The sequence below is a fragment of the Acomys russatus genome, chromosome 16 (assembly GCF_903995435.1).
Source record: "Acomys russatus chromosome 16, mAcoRus1.1, whole genome shotgun sequence".
NCBI classification, from domain to species: domain Eukaryota; kingdom Metazoa; phylum Chordata; class Mammalia; order Rodentia; family Muridae; genus Acomys; species Acomys russatus.
In genome coordinates, this window is record NC_067152.1 from 9,488,196 (window position 1) to 9,503,056 (window position 14,861).

The 14,861-nt window shown below is 53.2% G+C and overlaps 1 protein-coding gene across 1 annotated transcript in view; it reads left to right on the plus strand.

The window, feature by feature from the left end:
• The window catches only part of Tmem132e (transmembrane protein 132E), a 57,223-nt gene extending 45,516 nt beyond the window's left edge, over positions 1 to 11,707 (plus strand). Inside the window, exons 3-9 of the mRNA XM_051158122.1 lie at positions 1,169 to 1,315; positions 1,586 to 1,778; positions 2,513 to 2,656; positions 5,111 to 5,316; positions 7,472 to 7,760; positions 8,444 to 8,635; positions 9,284 to 11,707. Coding sequence (XP_051014079.1) covers positions 1,169 to 1,315; positions 1,586 to 1,778; positions 2,513 to 2,656; positions 5,111 to 5,316; positions 7,472 to 7,760; positions 8,444 to 8,635; positions 9,284 to 10,336 — 2,224 coding nt within the window. The 3' untranslated portion in view covers positions 10,337 to 11,707. The remainder of the gene's footprint in view (positions 1 to 1,168; positions 1,316 to 1,585; positions 1,779 to 2,512; positions 2,657 to 5,110; positions 5,317 to 7,471; positions 7,761 to 8,443; positions 8,636 to 9,283) is intronic.
• The last annotated feature ends 3,154 nt before the right edge of the window (positions 11,708 to 14,861 follow it).

Consider the following 14,861-nt stretch of genomic DNA (forward strand, 5'->3'; position numbering starts at 1 on the left):
GATGCCTGGCCCTTTCTACACAGCGTACATGCATTCACAGGTGATTTAATCGTATCCCTTTCCCATCGGACGTCATAATGAGGACGCACAGTTTGAGTCAGATTGGAGATTCTGAAGACATTAAGTGGGCCCCGCCCAACTGCTTCCCTGAACAAGCAACCTGTCTAGAAACTGAATTATCACCACCAGCCTCCCAACTTCCTTCCAGACTCCCTCCTGAGCTCACTCCCACAAAGCTCACAAATTCCAATAGTGTCACACCTGATTCACCGATGGAGGCTTGAACGTGAACGAGTTTTGTCAGCCATCCTGGGCTGCATTAACAGTAGTCAAGCATGTAGATTTAGGGTGGTGATCACCAAGCTGCTTTTACTCGGCAGTGATTAAGGCACAGCTGAAGGGTATTTACTGCAGGATGCATCTCCCATGCGTCCTGAGAAAGATGTTCCGGCTTCGGGCTAATCTGAAACTGGTTAAAAAAAAACAAAAAAAAAACAAAAAAAAAACCAACCAACAGTGAGAGGGGCTGGAACTATAGACTCAGAGGACACCTCCACCCTCCACCTCTTGGCTGTCTGAAGAGCTGTCACAGTGAAGATGGAGGGATGATGTTCTTGCCCCCAAAGGAACTAGGTGCTTTTATGTCTTGTGTCAGTAAAAAGATGAGGTTCCAGGGCTGGGGATGCAGCCCAGTGTTCACCTAGCATGAATGAAGCCTGGGTTTTGTCCCCAGCACCCGTCATCTGTGCAACATGTTGCATACTCATAAATCCTAGGGCTCCGGAGGTAGAGGAGGGAGGATTAGAAGTTTGGGGTCATCCTCGGCTACATAGCAAGTTGGAGGTCAGCCTGGGCTACATAAAGATCCTGTCTCTAGAAAAGGCAGGGGTATGTCCTAAGTCCTAATGGGCCTCCTGAGAAAAACCTGAGGGTGTATAGAGGTGCTGTTTACTAATGTATGAAGAGACGGTGTAGAGGCTAGGCCAGGGACAAGACACAAGGACTGACGACTTTAGAGAACTGATCACCAGATGTTAAGTGTAGCCCCCATGGTAGTTCAGATCACTTGCTTCTATCACTTAGCTCTGGCCAAGGAGCTAGTGACCAAGAGAGCAAGCTTTGGATCAAAGCCTGACCCTCCGCCTCTTCTTCCTCACTTTTGTTCCAGGGTGAAGGCCAAGAAGGGTGTGACCCTCCTAGGCACCAAGTCCCGAAGTGGCCAGTGGCATGTGACTTCGGAGCTGCTGACTGGGGCAAAGCATTCAACAGCCACTGTGGATGTGGCCTGGGCCCAGGGCACACCTCTACCTCCCTGGTGAGTCCCACTTCTGCAGAGCAGGCACCTGGGGGCTGGGTTGCTAGCCTCCATGGAGAAAGATGGACTTTCAGAGTGCTTGGGGGGCGGGGGGAGAGTCAAGTTCTGAGAATCAGAAGTGGGGTTTTGGAGTTGGGGTACTCCGGTAGGTTGGGGAGACTCCAGTGGTGGAGGAGAGCAGTGACTCATAAGAGACACATTCCCACAAGGGCTTCAGAACCCTGCCCCCCCCACATCTTCTATCTCCCCCATTCCTGCCCTGCCTTGCAGGGAGGGCCAGGGACCCCTGGAGATCCTGCAGCTAGATTTTGAGATGGAAAACTTCACCAGCCAGTCCGTGAAGCGGCGGATCATGTGGCACATTGACTACCGAGGCCACAGTGCCCTGCCCGACCTGGAACGAGCCGTCACTGAGCTGACGGTCATTCAAAGGGATGTGCAGGCAATCCTGCCCCTAGCCATGGTAAGCAGACCTTGACAGAACACCTCCCCATTCTGGCCCATGAACTCCCACGTGTGTGGTGAGACTGGGCAGGGCTGAGCATATGTACATATGGATGCGGGGCATGGTGAGAGGCAGAGCAGGGACCACCTCTGAGACAGTGCCTGTGAAACTGGGCATGGGCACATTCAACATGAGGCAAATGCAGTCCTGGTGAAGTGGCCATAGAAGAATTCTCTTGGAAGGAGCTGCTTGGGGGAAGCTCTTCTCAATGGTGCCTCTCCCCCTTAAGTATCTGGAAGCCATCAGAAAGGAAGCAGTCATCCTATTTGAGATGAAGAGAGGGATGTGCTCCAAGAGGAACCAGCTCCCATTTGGGGGGCGGAAACACATGGAGGGGAATATGGGTGGTTTGTTCAAAGAGGCAGTGGATGTATCCGGCATGGTGAAATGGAAGGCTGGTAGAAAGTCTGTGACCCACCCAGAGCTCTGGGACCAGCCAGGAGGATGTGCTGATGTCACTCTGAGAGAAGGGATGGTCCCTGCAAGCAGAGCGAGGCTTCTGGTAGCAGTCCAATTGGGCCGGTCATCTGAGGGTAGGCAGAGGCAGGCCCCCTACACACACGTGCCATTTCCCCAGAGGAAAAATGGATATCTGCACAGTGGTAGCAGCCAGAAAACAAGGCAGTGGGTGACATGTCCCTGGGGAGAAGCATGCAGCAAATGGAGATCCTGCCACCCCTTCCTCCCTGCAGGACACAGAGATCATCAACACTGCCATCCTGACGGGGCGGACTGTAGCCATTCCTGTCAAGGTCATTGCTATCGAGGTGACTGGCCTTGTCCTGGATGTTTCTGCCCTGGTGGAGTGCCAGTCTGACAATGAGGACATCATCAAGGTGGGTTTTTCATGCAGGAAGGCCTCAGGTCTTCAGGAGAGCAAAGCCCCCAAGTGCTTCAGGTTATCCTTAAAGATGACACGCATCTGTCCTGCTGTGGACCAGCAGTTTTCCCTCCTCTCTGCCATCCTAAATAGCACCCCAACCTTCTGAAACAACTCAGTCCCATGTAGGTGGATACCCCCATTCAGACTCATATTTCCCTCTGCTAGACCAAAGGACCACTCCATCCAGAGCTGGTGAGCATCCTGGCAGTATAAGACAGGCCAAAAGGGACAGGCAGTGTTGACAATGTAACCCCAACCGAGCAAGTCACTATTGAGCCCTGTATATGATAGATTCAAATAAAGCAAATGGCGGGTAGATTTGCCCTGCGTCCTGGGCAGGAGGTGAACAGGGTGGAACTAAAGAGGACAGCCTCAGGAATAGAGGATCTGACACACCCCATCACCTACAGCACCCCTATGACCCTCCCAGTTGTGACTCCCTCCTGCCCACAGCTACTCTTCAGACGCCAGTTCCTCCTTAGCTCAAGACACGGAGCATTCATCTTACATGATGATCCACTTTGCTACCCACTCCCCCCCACACACACACAGGAGTTTCCAGGCTTGCTCTTTGCCTGGCTTTCAAGAGGCAAGATGGGACAGGAGGCAGTGGGCATGTGGAAACGTAATGTGGTCCTGGTGTCCATGGGGTGGGCTAGCCTCCAGCAAGATGGAAGCAAATGATTGGACAGCTGGGTCTGTCTCCTGCTCCCTGACCATTCTGCTGGGAGAAGAGTGGGAGCCTGGATGTACCAATGTGCCTGTTTGCTTGTTTTCTGCACTCTTCCTCTGATTGTATGGATCCAGGGATTTCTCTAACCCAGGCATAACATCCTCCAGGGAGAGAGAACAGAATTTAGCCAGCACCCCTGTTCCTCTGTCCACTTCTGTGGCTGGGATGGGACCAGATTTAGCTGCTCCCAAGAATCTGTGTGCAGTGCTTTCTCTGCCACCACATTTCCACAACCTATGATGTCTAAGACATCAGCAGGACTCAGAGGGCTCTAAATGAGCTGCTGTAAGTCTCCGTGAAATATGACTTCTTTATGGAGGCCACTGGTCTTCAAGTGGAACTTGCCAGCCTATGGTTGGAGTCCCCTGCCATCCAGGGTGGGAGAGGAGCATTCCTGTTTTCCTCTACCTCACCTCTAAGATGATATAAGAAGCTAACTGCCATGAGTCTGTGATGGTCCAGGGTGTGTGTGTGTGTGTGTGTGTGTGTGTGTGTGTGTGTGTGTGTGTGTGTGTGTGTAACATGTCCCAGTTACTCGTCTATTGCTGTGTTAAGACACCATAACCAAGGCAACTTATAGAAGAGCTTATTTGGATTTGTCTTGGTTTTCTATCACCGTGACCAGGGCAAATTATGGAAGAGATCATTTAATTTGGGACTAACAGTTTCAGAAGCATAGGTAGGCAGGCATGGTGTTGAAAGCTTATGTGTGGTCCAAAGCAGGAGGCAGAGAGAACACCCTGGGAATGGTGTGGCCTTTTGAAACCTCAAAGCCTGCCCCCAGTGACACATCTTCACCAACAAGGGCATGCCTCCTAATCCTTCCCAAACAGTGCCACCAACAAGGGACCAAATTTTCAAGCCTACGAGAGAGCCATTTTCATTCAAGCCTCCACAACGTGTAACCTAGCACCCCCCACCACTGCAGAGGCTTTGGGATGATGTGGCCAGCTCACTGGTCACATGACAACTTTTCCAAGACTCACAGAGGTGCCCCAAGGTGTGTCCTAACGGGAGTGTCCAGGTGTGTGTGTACACATGGGATCGACTATAGGGTGTGTTGGGTGTGTGCATGGATACCCAAAGCACACTCAGACACCTGCACCTACCCTGAAGCCTTGGCAGCGTCCACCTGGGAAGGACTGAGCACTGCTTCCAACAACACATCTCCAGTAGGCATGTGGGTTCCATGAGGGAGCCTCTAGGCATGGGTCGATAGCCATGTGGGCACACATTTGGAAAGCAATACAGACCAGTGGTCACCACCCACCCACCTGTGCTCATGCTTCTTAGGTCCCAAATTTTCCTCCCTGTCCCCTCTCCTCCAAACCTGCCAGGAGCAGCCCTTCACTTGAAATTAGCCAGCTGCCCACTCACCTAGCAAGCCATGCTACCATGGCACAGAGGAGACAGCAACCTGTCCCTCACTCCAGATCCTCTGTTCCACCCTACAGAATCAAACACCCCCTGTACAGTGGGGGAGTCTATTGCAAACACCTGGCTCCAGCGCCCTAGGCATGGTGCAGTAGAGAGCAGCCCTGGGAAGCCCCTCCACTTCATTGCTAGCACCCTCTTTGGCCCTGAAGTCAGGTCCAAGTACCTTGTCCCTCCCAGCAGGAGGACCTACCTGCAAGGCAAGCCACGCCCATGCTACATGTTCCTGCCTTTTCCCAGGTGTCCAGCAGCTGTGACTATGTGTTCGTAAGCGGGAAGGAGTCTCGAGGGTCCATGAACGCCAGAGTCACCTTCCGCTATGATGTCCTCAGTGCCCCCCTGGAAATGACAGTCTGGGTGCCCAAGCTACCTCTGCACATCGAGCTCTCAGACGCTCGCCTCAGCCAAGTGAAGGGATGGAGGGTGCCTATCCTTCCCGACCGAAGGTACAACCCCGGCACACAGTGTAAACATGGGACAGCAGTCTTATCTGCATGTGTGTAAGGCCCTGGGTGGACACAGTCCTGCAGGTGGCTATGCAACCAGCATGCTTGTATTGAGCAGCTGCAGTATGCTGGGCGCTGGCAGGCATTTGGGATACGGCAAGAGTGTGGCTAGCCAGACTGTCAGTCCAGCATGGCAGGAGGGCATGTGTGCATCCCAAAGTGTAGTGAGAAGCATTATGGGCTGGAAATGAAATGAAGGGGCATAAAGGAGGGAGTCCCTGTTTCTCCAGGAATCAAGGCAGGCTTCCTGGAAAAGCTGATTCATGGGCCAAGTCTCTTTTTTTCCCCCTGAGACAGGGTTTCTCTGTGTAGCCTTGGCTGTCCTGGACTCGCTTTATAGACCAGACTGGCCTCAAACTCACAGCGATCCATCTGCCTCCGCCTTCCCAAGTGCTGGGATTACAGGTGTGCACCACCGCCCCCCCCCCCCCCCGGCTTGGGCCAAGTCTTAAAGGACAAGTGACTAAGTCTTTTTTTTTTTTTACTAAGTCTTAAAGGGTAAGCGGATAGAGGTCAGCTGGGGACCCATTGGGTCCAGGAGGGCTGGACACACCCTCAAACACAGAGGCATACACTGCACCCATGACCCCAAGCTGGGCAGACCCACACAAATGGCAGCACACACATACTACATCCCCCTGGCTGGACACCAAAGACAGACACCTGAGTCCACAGGCACGGGTTTACCATAAAGCACAGGTATGCACAGGCTTCCTGGCCAAGATGCCGACTTGCACACCTCCGTGCCTGGGCCACGTATGTGTATACTTACCGTGCTCCACTCACCCATCCAGAGCTGCCCCAGCAATATCCAACAGGGCTCTGCGGGCAGCCGGGGATGTGGAGAAAAGCATGTGAGAACGGGGAGCTGGGCTGCATTCGGGGCTGCAGGGACTCAAAGAACAGGAACAGTACCAGAGGCCCTCCAGCCTGAATGTGACTTCCCATGGCTGGAGCTTTTGTTAGCGTGCCGACTCTGCTTCAGTCCCGGCCTGGGACTCTGCACTGCCATGCTTCTCTGAGTGCTGGGGGGGCGGGGGGGGGGTTGGGTAGTAAGCCCTTTGGCCGAGTAGCATGGTTTAAATCCTGATTTTATCACTTACTAGTAGGGCAACTTTAGACTACGTATTCAACCTCTCTCTATGATTCACTTTTCTAGTTGGTGAAGTGGGCAGTACAACACTTTACAGGACTGCGGTGAGGGTTAAGTTAGTTTAAACAGGTGAAAGAGACCTCTGCGGGAATGGGTGTTTAGCTGGTTAATTCTAACAAAGCACGCACAAGCATGTTCTCCAGTGCACACCTTCCTGGCATGGAGTCTCCTGATTTTAGCATCTTTTCCAGCCAGTGCAGGCTGAGGATTTCCTAAATCATTAAGTCCAGGTTCCCTTTACTTAACGCCCTGTTTTCCCACTTTTTTTTTTTTCCTTCCTTTCTCTTGCTCTGAACAACAAGAGGAGACTGGGGGTGTAATTCATGCAATACTACATTTGCCTAGCATGCCAGAAGCCCTGGCTTCAAACCCCGATACCACATAAAACCAGGCGTAATGTTGCATGCCTGTAGTCCAGGCAGTTAAGGAGGTTAAGACAGAAGTATCAGGAAGTTCAGGGGAGAGCTAGCCTGGGCTGTGAGACCTTACCTTTGCCTTTTAAAAGTAAACGAATAAAAGCACCAAGAAGAAAACTGGTTTCTTCCCTGCTGCTCTTTGCTTGGAAATCTCCTCAATTAACCATCATTCATGGTCCACACATGGCCACAGGACACATCAGCTGAGCTTGCCACAAGGATCCCTTCTTGCCCTAGCCATGCGCATGCTCAGTGCTGATGAAGAGGCGACAGTCACAGTTAGGGTCCAATGCCAGCTCTTGGCAGGCATGGGTCACAAAGGTGAAAGAAGAAGAAACCTCTCCAGGCAAGAGAGGCTAGGATGGCTGGCTCCATACTTAGTCACAGAGGGCATAGCCAAGGAGGCCTCGTGCATAGGCTGCCAAAGAGGTGCAGGTCAAGTTCAAGGGGGAGAGATGAGTGTGAGCCAGAGAGAGCTAAGGTGGGGTACTATTAACCCCCTAGCTGTGACTTTGGCATTCCTCAGGTCAGCTCGAGAGAGCGAAGATGAGGAGGAAGAGGAAGAAGAAAGGAGACAGAGTGCCAGCCGAGGCTGTACTCTGCAATACCAGCATGCCACCCTGCAGGTCTTCACCCAGTTTCACACAACGTCATCCGAGGGCAGCGACCAGGTGGTCACCATGCTGGGCCCCGACTGGCTGGTGGAGGTCACTGACCTGGTTAGTGACTTCATGCGGGTGGGTGACCCCCGAGTGGCCCACCTGGTGGACAGCAGCACTCTGGCAGGACTGGAGCCAGGCACTACACCCTTTAAGGTAGGAAAGGGTTCTATCCAGATACAAAGTGGTAGCCCTGGGAACCTGGGTTACCTGCAGGTTGAGAGCTCAGCTGTGCCCAGGACCTTCACTTCTGAAAACCACCCCAGTGACCTCCCCACAAGAAACACAATCTTCCCTCTGCCTGAAGCTGCACCTTCCAAGGGCAAGCTCTGTTCACTTCATAGTGGGGTTCTCATCCAAGCCTCATAAGCTTTCATAGCCCTCCTGGGGTGGGGTTGGAATAGGATCTGGGACCATATCTGTGGAAAGAAAATGGTGCTGCTGAGTCACAAGAAGAAACCGATGGGTGGTCTAAGAATTCACCTCTCACCTTCCTCACTGACAGTGGGATGACCAAGTAGAAATCGGCCGTCTGTGAGCTTATAAATGACCGCAGCCTACAAACATATTTTGTTTATGAAACAATTGATCCCCCAGCTCACCACCAGTCCTATTTATCACTGCTCACCTCTCCCACCCTACATCTACATTTCTGTCCGGCCCCTGGGAGGCCCTGACGCTCCATTGTTCCTACTATGTGTGAGAGCCAGGAGTCCTGTGCATGCTGGACCCTCTCCCAATCAGTGCTGGGAGATCCGCCCCCTGGGTGGGGACCCTGAGCAGGACAGCTGCTTCCCGCCTCTCTCCCACTGCCTGTTCTGTCGCCTGTTCTGTCGTAGGTTGTGTCCCCCCTGACTGAGGCTGTGCTGGGGGAGACGCTGTTGACAGTGACAGAGGAGAAGGTCAGTATCACACAGCTGCAGGCCCAGGTGGTGGCCAGCCTCGCCTTGTCCCTGCGACCCAGCCCTGGGAGCAGCCACACCATCGTGGCCACCACAGCTGCACAGCCCACTCTCAGCTTTGTCAAGCAGGTAATCGGACTCCCTGAAACTCCTCCCTCAGCCTGCGTGTCAGGTGTGGACTAGGACCTGGCGGCTCCACCCCACCCTGGGCCATCAATCATCAGAGTAGGCCTTTAGCTATACAAGGAGTTCTGCACCTCATCACCCACAGGGTCCTTGTTGAGGGTCCTCTCCTGGATTCTCAGAGCGCTCTTTCCTCTACCACCTTCCAGACTCATCTCTGATGCTCTACTTACATACTGTAGGTACTGGCTATAAGTCAGAGCTGGAAAGATGATGGGTTATGGCAGGCCATAGGGGTCCCTTGTCCCTACTCTTTGATCCAGATCCCTCTCTTTTCTATGGGCTTTTTAAAGTCAAGAGTCAGACAGAAAGATGTAGGGTTACCTCTGTAGCTGATAAGGTAAACCCAAGAGGAGAAGCGAATCTTCAGAATGCCAGGTGAGATCTGGGAGCTCTATCCCGTGTTCCCCCTCCCCACAATGCAAGGGGCCTCACATTATTCTGTAGAGATGGTCCTGAGTCCCTCCTAGCACCTAGCGTTTTAGGTGCAATCCAGGAGGGACAGAGGTTCTTGATGCTGAGCCAGGCATAGCAGGCTCTTAACAGAGAAGATAGTAAGGCTGGCCCTGACTCCTGCCCCCTCTCCTCTTTCAGGAAGCCCTGATGACTCTGTGGCTCTCCTACAGTGATGGGACCACAGCCCCACTCTCTCTGTACAGTCCCCGGGACTATGGGCTGTTGGTGAACAGCCTGGATGAGCGGGTAGCCACCGTGACCCAGGACAAGGCTTTCCCACTGGTGGTGGCCCAGGCAGAAGGGGCAGGAGATTTGCTCCGTGCGGAGCTTACCATCTCAGAGAGCTGCCAGAAAACCAAGCGCAAGAGTGTGCTGGCCACAACTCCTGTGGGCCTGCGGGTACACTTTGGGCGGGACGAGGAGGACCCTACATACGACTACCCAGGACCCAGCCAGCCCGGGCCTGGTGGGGGCGAGGACGAAGCCCGGGGAGCTGGTCCACCTGGCACCGCCAACCCAGCTGGTGAGGTCCCTGGATTGGGCACTTCCGGCCCTGTGCCACCCACAGAGGACTTTTTGCCACTGCCTACTGGCTTCCTACAGATGCCCCGGGGGCTGACAGACTTAGAGATTGGTATGTATGCTCTGCTGGGGGTCTTCTGCCTTGCCATCCTTGTCTTCCTCATCAACTGCATTGTGTTCGTGCTGCGATACCGGCACAAGCGCATTCCACCCGAAGGCCAGACAAGCATGGACCATTCTCACCACTGGGTGTTCCTGGGCAACGGGCAGCCACTGCGCGTGCAAGGTGAGCTGTCACCGCCCGCGGGGAGCGCGCTGGAAACCGTGCCTGCCTGCTGCCACGGTGACCACCACAGCAGCGGCAGCTCGCAGACCAGTGTCCAGAGCCAGGTGCACAGCCGTGGGGATGGCTCCTCTGGGGGGTCAACCAGAGACCAAACGGAGGACCCTGCGAGCTCACCCACCTCTAAACGCAAGAGGGTCAAGTTCACGACCTTTACCACGCTGCCCTCCGAGGAGCTGGCCTATGACTCAGTGCCTGCTGGTGAAGAAGATGAGGAGGATGAAGAGGACCTGGGTTGGGGTTGTCCAGATGCGGCCGGAACCCCACGGCCCACCCCGCCCCCGGACCTGCACAATTACATGCGCAGAATCAAAGACATTGCATAGTGGTGACATGGGGTGGTGGGATACCCACACACATGCGGTGGCCTCTGGCTGGGACTCCGCCTGGACCCCCAGCTCACAGGGACTCTGGGCAGCTGATTGGATTTTATAGTCCCTGCCACTGAAGCTTTGGTCTGACCGGTTGTGGCCAGATCCCCCTTGACTTTCTGCCGCCTTACAGGTGGAAGGCTCCTTCCAAACCCAGCGTGAAGCGGGGAGACAGTTCAGCCCTGCTCACCCATTCCAAACTTCATTCCATTTAGACATCCCCACCGCCCCAAGATTGAGGCGCCAAGGCCAAACTTGGGGCCAGGTGGGCCCACACTGTGCCCTGCCCTGCCTCTCACATCCCCAATGGTGCCCCCTCCCCCATGCAGGGGACCCGAGTGGGATCTTGTGTCACAGGCTGCACAAAGACTTTTCTTAAGCCAATATTCAGGGATTTCTGTCCTGCAGGGTGGGAAGTGGCGGCTGCCTACCTTGCCAAGGATCTTGCTGCAGACAAAAACATTTGGGTGTTGGGGGAAGCATTGTGATGTCTGCTGGTTTCTGGGTGTCTCCCAAGCATGAAGCTGACTGCAGAGGGTCTAGTGTGAAGTGGGCACTTTCCCGTGGCTTCCACTGCCCCTCACACCTCAGGAGGGCCCAAGTGAGAGGGGTTTTCATACCAGTCTGGCTAAACCACACCCACACAGCAAGCGCAGTGGGTGATGTACAGCCGGCCCCCACAGCAAGATCAACACTACTGCGCCTTAGCCTGGGCTCTGCTTACTCCTGCTTCCCTCCACACCAAAGGGCAGGCAGCCACAGCCAGCTTCCCTGAGAATGGAGGGGGCCACCCGGGAGTATTTCACAGGCCCATGGGGTGGGTAAAGGCAGAAGGGAGCTGTTGTTGCTCAGCGCCTTGCCCATTTCCCCAGCCACACCTCTTGGGTTCTACCCACCACTGTGTCAGTTTTTCATAAATAAACGGAAAGCATCTGCCTGGGTTGGGGACAGCAGCTCCCTGCAAACAGACAGTACACAGAGGCTGACACTGTCTCCTCCTTGTTTGTTCACCACAGGTCACCATTAGGGCAACACTGGCCACCTGAGGCTGGTGATCTGCTCTTCCCAATGTGTTGTGTCTCTTAAGACATTTGGGTACCATGGAAGTACCACCATTGTGTAACAACAGATCCACTGGCCTGCAAAGGTGGCCTTCAAAGATGGGTCTTCTCTGGGAGTCTTCAGTGATTGACTCGGGAGGGAATTGGCCTTGAGACTGACTGAAAGAGGTTTTGTGGGGACAGGAAGGAGAGGTATGTGACTTGGCATGCCCAGCAGGACTTCCCAGTTCCCTTTGGCTCCATGGCGGAGGTCTCTGTTTGCATCCACAACGGCAGGAACATAGCTTTTCTTGCCTGTAGATCAGATGGGAAAACCCTGTTGGATGTGGGTCTGACTTTGAATGGCCTTGGGAACATGCACAGACATCATCACATAGGCAGCAAGCCAGGCAGAGACACTGCAACTCAGGTGATCTTGCCAGGATAGCTGGCCAGCCCATGCACAGGGCTGTCGGAACCATCCTGGAGAGGGGAAGGACCTGTGGCAGCAGACTGGGGTTGTAGTAACTGCCAGAACATTTGCCGTCCAACCGCAGAAATGCAGCTGGCTTGCTTGACCATCTGTCCCACAATCAGTACAGGCCTGAGCTGGGCTGAGCAGGGCTCTGTCCAGTGGCCACGGTAGCCACTGCACCTAGCAGAGGTCACAAGCGCAGAGAGTCTCAGGGAGTGGATTCGGCCAGGACCAGAGTCCAGCATCTGAGGGAAGTATAAGTCTGAATGGGAAGACTGGAAACCTAACATTCCACTAGCTCCCTGTGTGTTGGTAACAGAGCTCAGTGGCAAAAGAGAGCCCAAAAGCTGAGCATGGAATGGGGCTTAGGCTCAGGTCAGGGTTCCGTCTTCAGAAGCCACAGTACGTTAACACTTGCTGTGTCAGACTGCCTTAGCCAGCTCATGGAGGACCCTTAGAGCAGTGGTCCTCAACCTTCCTGATGCTGTGACCCTTTAATACAGTTCCTCACATTGTGGTGTCCTCCCAAACACAAAATTATTTTCATTGCTACTTCATAACTGTAATTTTGCTACTGTTATGAGTTGTAATGTAAGTATCTGATATGCAGGAGATCTGATACGCGACCCACAGGCTGAGAACCACTGCCTTAGAGGAATATGGTATTCTCCGTCATTGATTTTTAACCCTTTGTGCCTAATGGGGTGCCTGGCATTGGTAGTGCTCAGCAAATGTTTACTGACTAAATTAAAGCTCAAATGCAGACTCAGTGATAGTTCATCATCCTGGGCTTGATTTATTTTTTCCACTTCTGGGGACAAACTGAGGATTTTGCATGTGTTGGGCAAATCCTCTACCTATGAGTACTAAATGGCCCAGAATGACCTTGAACTCACTCTGTAGCCTGAGCAGACCTTGAACTTGCAAGCCTCCCGGGTAGCTGGTGTTATAGCCAGCATCCCTATGGGTCTCCTGTACCACCTTTATCAGTGTAGGAGGCACAGCTTCCCAAGGCATCCCTTGGAGCTCCCAGAGAGAGAAATGAGAAAGACACAAATCCATCCTCAGAAAGAACATTCCAGAGTGGTGGGTTAAAAGTCATTAGTGTTAAAAGTATTTAACACATTCATTTCCTACTGTGTGCTGGACTCTGGCAGAAGTCGAGGCTGCAGTGTGGACTAGTCCTCAAAGGCCCCACAGGTTAGCATCACACTGCCACCTAGAATAGCCACAGGATTTTTCCTTGAGTGGATAAAGGAGGAGGTGAAGAGAGAGGACATTCGTAGTGGATATGGAGACCCAGGCTGCTGTTCAACATGGTAGCCATGTCTCTTGTCCTGCTGAATGTAAGTCATTGACAATGAGAAAACAAAGAACTATGAAAAGGATTGGGGAGTTGGGGCCGCACAAGGGGTGCTACAGGGTCCCATGGGTTTGGGCATCAGGATCCCACATGAGGTTTAGATGTTTTCCTCTGCCTGGGTAGAAAGATGACAGAGCGATCAGACCATGAGGCAGGCAGAAGCTGCAGCAGATAGAACACAGCCCAGGGTCAGGCAAGAATAGCCGGGGCATACAGCAGCATGCAGAAGCAAGACTCAATAACTGCCTCATCTCATGTAGAGACAGTGGGGAGAGGAAAATGAGCAGCTGCTCGGTTGTAAAGACCTCATTTCTCCAACTTCCTGGAGCTGAGGATGCTCTGTTGGAATGGTCTTTGATCCCACTATTGCCAGCCAAGACACGGGGCCCCATCGTGGAGGCAAGACTGGCCGAAGCCACACAGCAGGCCTTGGAACTGAGCCCACAGCTGTGCCTGCCATCCCACCCTGTAGTTTGTAACCCTCCTTCCTCATCCCTCATGCTGTCCACATTCAAGAGCTCAGAAGCATTCACTAGAAACCACTAAGCATGACCCTGGAGGAATTCAAGCCAGAGGAGGCTTGGCAGGAACCTAGGCAAGGACCCTAAGTTAAAAGCCACTCTGGAACAACCCAGGCACTGGCCTCTTTTTTTATAAAAAGTTGTTTTTCACCCCCAAAATGAATGGAGACATTTTGTACAGAAAAGCTATTGGTAGAGGGATAGTTAAATAATGTTGAGGAGCTTGGCCCAGGGATCAGTTCACTAGCAAAATGAGATTGCTCAGGCAGCCAGAGGAGGCAGAGAACCTCAGTTGGTCTCTACATAACCACAGGCTCCATATCTTGCCCCCCCCCTCACTCCCAGCAGTGGACTATGCCTGGATTAACTAAACATTTAGTGTGTGCCAGACACTGTGCTCTCCTTTAGACAATGTTCTGGAGCCAAGGAGGTTGGTCTAGAAGCCAAATGGAGAAACTCCTAAACACAATAAATGAAGAAGTAGAAACTCTTAAAAGGGAGCAACTGTCCAAAGGTAGGTCTATCAGAGGATCTGATAGCCCAGCTGTGCTTGCACTGTGAACCTCAGCTCTGGTCCCTCGTTTTTCCCATCTGTGAAAGCAGAGATAGCTACCAGACAATATCCACTGGCCTTTCTGAAGTGGCCCCCGAGGGTCAACACACATCTCTACCAAGAATATTGGGGAGGAGAGGTCGCTACTCCTACACCCTAGGTGAAGACATAGACTCAGAAAGGGACAGACATTTGCTCAAGGTCTCCAGCTTAGGTGTGATCTAGTGAGTGCTTTCCCCTCCCCCCCCACCAAGGCAACTGATGGCATTGGTATGTGTGGTAGATAAAGCTGGCGAGGACTGCGGGGGGGGGGGGTGGAGAGAGGGGGAGGTGTGAAAGAAAGATGGATAAGGACCCTAAGTGCTCATTAGTGGGGCAAGGCTGCAGGACCTCACTTGAAGCATAGGTAGAAGGTACACGTTTGGAACCGTTGTCTGAGGAACACACTCCTTGTCCCCTGGAGCCATCAGTCTGTCTCAGCTGGTTGTCATACCCAACAACCACATAACCCCCAGAGCAGAGTACCCC